Below are 6,986 nucleotides of genomic sequence, written 5' to 3'. Positions count from 1 at the left end.
GTGAACACAACATAAGAGTTATTGGTGTTGAACAATTAAAAACTATAAGGATTCTCAATTTTTGTCCCGTGTAAGTCACTGTGAATATATATATATATATATATATATATATATATATATATATATATATATATATATATATATATATATATATATATATATATATATTCACTAATTTATTTTATGATATTTGTTTTACTTTTAAGAAAAAAAATTATTTTTTTGTCTCTTTAAAATGTCCACGAACTTAGGCGGGGCGTTAAGTCTTATTATGATTTTCATTATCCATATATGATGTTTATTCTGAACAAATACATTTTTGCTTTAAAGAGAGTGTATGTGTCAAAAACTTAATTATACACCACTTAAGTTTCCCTTAGATCAACTATAAAATCTTCCAATATTAATAAAATTACTTTCTATTAATATTATTTTTTTACATTTTTGTATACTAATAATATTGAGTACGCGAAATAATATTTTGACACAACCTTTTAAAAATACACTCATTTAACACAAGTTTTTAATAATAAAATATTAAATTAAGACATTAAATTATAAACGGGGAAGTGTTTGCAGTGTGCACCATCCATAATAACTTGGCATCGTTTATAGTAAAAAATGTGAACTAAACAAAAAGTAAATATTCCTTTCCCTAATAACTATCAATCTTCAACACCAACACCAAGGGAGTAACACATTCATTCTCACGTACATGCCAGCCACCAGAAAGTTATACAAATAAATCGGAAATTAAACTGTACAGGTTTACGAACTCAGTAATTCCAGAAGCTAAAACTGGGATTTTAGTATTAGATTTCCCAGTTTTCACACCAAAGTGGTATCGTGGATGAAGAGAAGTCTCACAAAGTGGTAAAGAAAAATAGGTTTAACTGTGAATGATGATGATGATGATGATATTTATATCTTATCTTTTGGAACTATGACTCTTTGACATGAGATCTCTGAGGCCGCCAACAATCCATGTCTCTTTTGCAATATCAGAAGAAATGCCGTAAAAATCAGAGTCGTATCGCATCACCACCATCTTCTCCTTCTTTCTCCTCTCTTCCTCCATCAACGACTTTAAACTCTGTCCCTTCTTTACCATCCCCTCCCCTTTTTCTTTTCCTTTTTCTCTCTCCATATTCTCCTCTTCTTCAACATCACCACCTTCCCTCTCTCTTACCCAACTTTTCGCCGGAGCAGACCTACAACGCATCAGCAATAATGCGTTCGGAGGAGGAACCGACACCGACACAGACACGCTTTCCTCCTCATTTCCTCTCTCCTCTGTCTCTTCTCTCCGCTTCTTTTGGTTCTCTTGCAACACCATGAACCATTTCGAGAAAACAGTTCTCGATGCTTCGCTCTCGTTTTCTCCCACGCCCACGTCGTTTTCCTCCTCTTCGACTTCCTCCACCTCCTCCTCATCGTCTTCTTCTTCTTCTTCAGTGGCGATGTCGGTCCCGGAGAAGGAGCCGAAGCATCCGAAGTCGAACCTTATGCTTCGCAAACAAGTCAAGAACTGCATTATCTCCTTCTTGAAACCGAGGGTCTCGGCCCAGCCGAGACGCTTCCTCTGTTTTTTGTCGGTGTGGATCTTCTCTATCTCTTCCATTACCGATTGCCAGCTCCTGCACGTCGTCGTTTTGGGCCGGACCTTGATCTGACCGGCGCACGTCACTTTGGGGGAGGTTGGTTCCGTGATTTCCGAGTCCATCGACTTGGTTTTGGTCCATAATAAAGGACTGGCTTGGCCTCCGGCGCCGCCTCTGGAGAAGGATTTCTTACGGTGGTGGTGGCTGTTGTGGTGGCGTTTGGTGGGCTCGGAGGGTCGGGCGGGGCTGCAAATGGGCTTAGGCATTAGAGTAAGATGAGCCCGAGATGGGAAACATACCAAGAGATTAGCAGAGGGCGGTGCTAGTGGTAATGCTTTGCCTTCTCTTCCTCTGATCATATTTTTGGTTGTTGTAAATTGTTTTGGGTTAACGTGTTTGTTGCAATGACCTTAGATCTTGAGCCTGGTTAGGAACAGTAGAGCAGTAACAGTAGAAGAAGAAGTAGCAAATACCAATGGTGGTGTTATTGTGTGGGGGGTTATTAAAAGAAAGGAGGGAAGCAATGACAGCTTATGCAGTTATGCTTTAGCCTTTATCTAGGTGTTCTTCTCTTTTATCCATGGGTTTGTTGAATTAATTCTTATAGCGCTGCTTTTTGGTCCCCCCCTTCTCACTGTTTGAATTTGTGTCACGGGGGTTTATTTATTTAAAATAGATAATAGAAATTGGTGCTTGGTTGGGGAAATGCTTAAAAAAGAAAAAGGTTAAATGGAAAGGCAAAGCCCACGAGCCATGCTTCATGATCCAATCATGGCCACACCTTGTGAGCCCATGCCAGATGCTTCACTTCACTCTGCATCTCAAAACTACCTAACGGCCCCTCCTTTCGAACCCACAACTTTCTGTGACAATATTTAAACTAACCAAAACCCTCCTTCTTTGCAGAGAATGAATGAATGAATGAATACAGATCATTGCTTGGGGATCAGTTTGAACCCAAACCCTTTTCTCTTACTCCAACCATCATAACTCATTTTATTTCTGTAACATAGTAACATAAACACTTTCTCACCCTTTTCTTTATCTTTCTTGTCTCACTGTCTCGTACTTTTTATCTTTAAAAAGTCAATATATCTAAAGAAACAAAATGATGCTGAGTGTATGAATATGATTTGACAGTAGCAAGAAGGAGTTTGCTTAGGTCTAGGTTGAAGAAAATTTTGAAGTACCTTTATTCTTTTTCTCTCCTATTCTTTTTTCCTGAATGGGGAGAATGTTATCTTGCAGCCGAACTAAAGTTATGAAGGTGTGAAACGGGAACTAAGTAAAGTGAGGATATCATAATGAAGACGGTAATGCACTTGATAGCATGGGAAAAATGGTCCCCTCCAGTCATTATGCAGGTAGCACTAGGATTATAATTTTATGCTTTACCAGGACGAATCATATAATACTCTTCTTCATCTTTATCATTTAATTCATACTTGTCATCATCATATTCAGATCTTCTACACTTGTACATTTACATATTCCATCTTACACCCATATAAACAAACCTAAATAACGCTTACAAAAGGTCATGCTAAGGTAACTTCCTCAACTCATACACGTGCTAGCTTCACTCTCAACTAATATATTTCAATTATCTTTTCAATTTTGTAAAGTTACTCATCCCTGTTTCACATGAAATTTTAATCGCAAAACTTACTGTTACTATATGACAATTTTCAAAATATCCCAGAAAGAACAAAGAGAGATAAAGGTACCCAAGATTTTGAACTAGACAAACTTTAGTGATAATTTGTGATCAATTTCATCTGGTGTGTGAAAAAATCAGCGACTAGATCGAAAGACCATCATCACACCGATGCTCGTCACTCGGCAGATGTTTTTGTGTATGCAATTTTGTCGTTCATGACAAATTAAAACAGTTAACTGATTACTTGTTGCATATGGAAAGCGATATAAAAAAATCAGGTTTCTCCTTGGTGAATATTGTATAAAATCACATGTTTCTTAGATGAAAAAATCGTGTCAAATATTTTTTTTTTTAAATATTCGTTACCCAATACAATTTTGAAATAAAAGGAGTTCTTGAAATCTAATTTCAAGAATTTTGACTTGTATTTTTTTTTCTTTTTGCTTTATTTCAAATATCAGAGCTTAAACTTTAACTTTAAATTCTTTATTTTTAGTTTTAAAGTAACTTTCAAGCTAAAAGAAATCAGACAAAGTGCTACTTTGGAAGTAATATAATAATTATTTTGAGTTCATTCAATTTAGAAGACATTTAGAATAGGTGATGTGCATGTGGTTGAAGAAGTCATTTTCTCACCACATCACGTCAAATAAGAGTGTGGAAAAAAAGGAAGAGAAAGCGTGTTGAAATCGTTTGCATCTTCGGCTTTCCATAAGAGAGACAGCTCAACTTCTTACGAAGTCATTAACCATGAAACCTAAGAAGTAGCTAGTTGGCTACGATTTAATAATTCAATTGATATTATAAAACAATTCACTTTGTAAAAATATTCCAAATCATCTTAATTTAGCTTTAAATTCTATTTTATTATAATATACCATCAAAGTCAGTAAGAATATATCTTGTTTCATATTGAATGGATGTATTGTATCACTGACTGTCGATACTCTCTTTAATATTATGTTTGATAACTTCAATATATATTCTCTTTAATAGTATGAGAAGGTGTGTTAAACGATCTCATATGAGTTAACCTTTAAAATTAATTTAGATTGTATTACACTACTATAATACTATAATATGCTGTCAAAATTATTTTTTAACATCTTATAAAAATAATTTACCATGCAATTATGTACACTTAAGGCAATAATTTTCTTTAATGATTTTAAAATAAAGTTTGAAAAAAGTAGCTCAATTAATGATGCATGTTTTTCATAAAATGATATATTGGATAAGAAATGAAGTGCTCCAATAGTTTTGAGATATACTTTTTGTTGGGTAGGCTCTATAATTAAAATTTTGAAACATTTTGTCTAACTAGGCCCATCGTGCATTTACTTATTCTAACATTTCTTTACGGAAAGCAAGATGCTTCGTATTCGGCCATATCAATGCTATGAAAGGGGAAGGAAGACCACAACACAACCAACTTAGAGTGAGGGATGGCATAAAGATTTCAATCAGTTCAGCTTCGGTGGATATATCTAATGAGAATAACAAAAAAGAGTCTTCAAATTAAAAAATAATTCGGAAAACATAACCAAAAGAAAAAAAAGAATAATATTTTCAATCATTTTCTTTTAGTTTTGTAACACAAGATGCAATATCTTTGTAAACAGTGACACATTCAGAAATTTTCTTTCAAGTGGATTAAAAATAGTTTATAGTACATATGCAAAAGAAAAATATATATCATAGACTTTTAGAAACGTATATGATTTTATGAAAACAAATGTACAATATTTAAGTTTGTGTGAATTAACTAATATGGTAATTTTATGCAAATATTGAAATCAAAATAAATTTTGTCATGCTAAATTTTATTCTTTGCTCAAAACAAATTAGAAGATTACCTTATTTTAATCAATAATCCAAATGCAAGCTAGTAATGTATGAATGGATGAATGTTATGGTTAATAATGTATGTCGAAATGTACTTGAATAAAATGTATCTATTCGTGTTGGAGGTGTGGGTTGGGAAGAGGTTGATGATGGTAATGGAAGATTGAATGTGGGTTAGGTTCTGGTGGTTTTAAGACGAAGGATAATGGATGGAATGATGAATCTGTTTTTGTTGGATTATGCGTGTGGAGGTAATAGATGAATCTCCAGCAGAGCATATGAAGGTGAGGAAGAAGATGATAATGGATTTCTTGCTTTTGGTGTGTTTTTGGGGGACTCAAGTGTGGATGTAAGTGGGTGTTGATAAAAAAAAACCCCTAAAAGAAACCGTAAAGTTATCTATTGATGAATTTAAACGAGTTGGATTCACTCGTTTTAATATCTCTATTTTTAAAGGACGTCGAACTTTTTAATATATATTATTTTTATCATCGTATAAAACATCAATTTTAATGATTATAAATATAGAAATTTATATATGGGGTTTGCTAACGCGCGTACGCATGTTTTTCAGTTGGTACATTTTAGCAATGTGTACCGGGTTTTAGTAGACAAAAATACCCTTATATATCATGGATTCTAAGTTTTAAGGTTAAGGGTATTTTAATAATTTTCATTCTCAAAACTAAAAAAAAAGAAACCCCCAAATCCGTATTCACCTCTCTCATTCCTCTGAACTCTTTCTCTTTCATCTCTCTCACTCCAACCTTTTCTCTGTCATCCCTACTGTAGCCCCAATTGAAAAAATCAATCAGAAACACCTGTTAAAGAATTTTCCTTTGTAAAGAGTTGAGTCATTGACATATTCACCTTCAGGCAAAGGTTCATTCAAGATCTCTTCAATTTCACCATCTTCACTAACCTCTCTAATTTCATCATCTGCATATCCAATTACCAATTCCTTCGGATGTCATTATGTTTGTGAAAATTAGATAAAATTATATACGACAAAAATTATAAAATGAAAACTCATTATAAAATCATTTTTTTGTAAGAAATTGTTTAACAAGATTTTCAAGTCAATTACCAATTCCTTTATGCTTGTGAAAATTGGATAAAATTAGATAAGACAAAATTATAAAATGAAAACTCATTATAAAATCATTTTTTGTAAGATTGTTTTTTTTTAATTGGAGCTACAGTAGGGATGACAGAAAAAATGTTGGAGTGAGAGAGATGAAAGAGAAAGGGTTGAGAGGAATGAGAGAGGTGAGTAAGGGTTTGGGGGTTTCTTTTTTTTTTTGTTTTGAGAATGAAAATTATTAAAATATCCTTAACCTTAAAATTTAGAATTCATGATATATAAGGATATTTTTGTCTACTAAAACCCGGTACACATTGCTAAAATGTACCAACTGAAAAACAAGCGTACGCGCGTTAGCAAACCTCTTTATATATATATATATATATATATATGGGTTTCATAATTTACGTAAGGAGCTTTTTTAGTTGGTACATTTTAGTAAAGTGTACCAAGTTTTAGGTTACGAAAAAGTTTCTATTAAAAAAAACCAACTTTAAATCTAAGGATATTTTAATAATTTCAAAATTTAATTTAAAATAAAAAAAATAAAAAGTAGTTATTTATCATTCTGATTGGTCCACGTGTATGAGTAGTTATTACTTTTTATTTTATTTTTTATTTTAAAAAACAACTACCTTTTATTTTATTTTTTATTTTAAAAAACAACTACCTTTTAAAAAATTATATAATAAAAGGTAATAACTTCTCACGTGAACCAATCAGGATGATAAATAACTATCTTCTATTTTTTATTTTAAATTAAATTTTAAAATTATTAAAATATGCTTTTAAAAGT

At 32.6% G+C, this 6,986-nt stretch overlaps 1 protein-coding gene across 1 annotated transcript; it reads right to left on the bottom strand.

The window, feature by feature from the left end:
- Window positions 1–671: 671 nt before the first annotated feature.
- On the bottom strand, window positions 672–2,235 carry LOC108318842 (uncharacterized). The gene has a single exon (XM_017556309.2). The coding sequence runs from the start codon at window positions 1,958–1,960 to the stop codon at window positions 929–931; it is 1,032 nt and encodes a 343-aa protein (XP_017411798.1). The 5' UTR covers window positions 1,961–2,235; the 3' UTR covers window positions 672–928.
- Between the last annotated feature and the right edge of the window lie 4,751 nt (window positions 2,236–6,986).

Source organism: Vigna angularis, chromosome 4, assembly GCF_016808095.1.
Source record: "Vigna angularis cultivar LongXiaoDou No.4 chromosome 4, ASM1680809v1, whole genome shotgun sequence".
NCBI classification, from domain to species: Eukaryota; Viridiplantae; Streptophyta; class Magnoliopsida; order Fabales; family Fabaceae; genus Vigna; species Vigna angularis.
Note: the sequence above shows the minus strand (reverse complement) of the source record. Positions and strands in the feature narration are given on the sequence as shown.

Coding starts and splice junctions, on each gene's coding strand:
- LOC108318842 (XM_017556309.2), bottom strand. CDS start 1,960: ATGATCAGAGGAAGAGAAGGCAAAGCATTACCACTAGCACCGCCCTCT.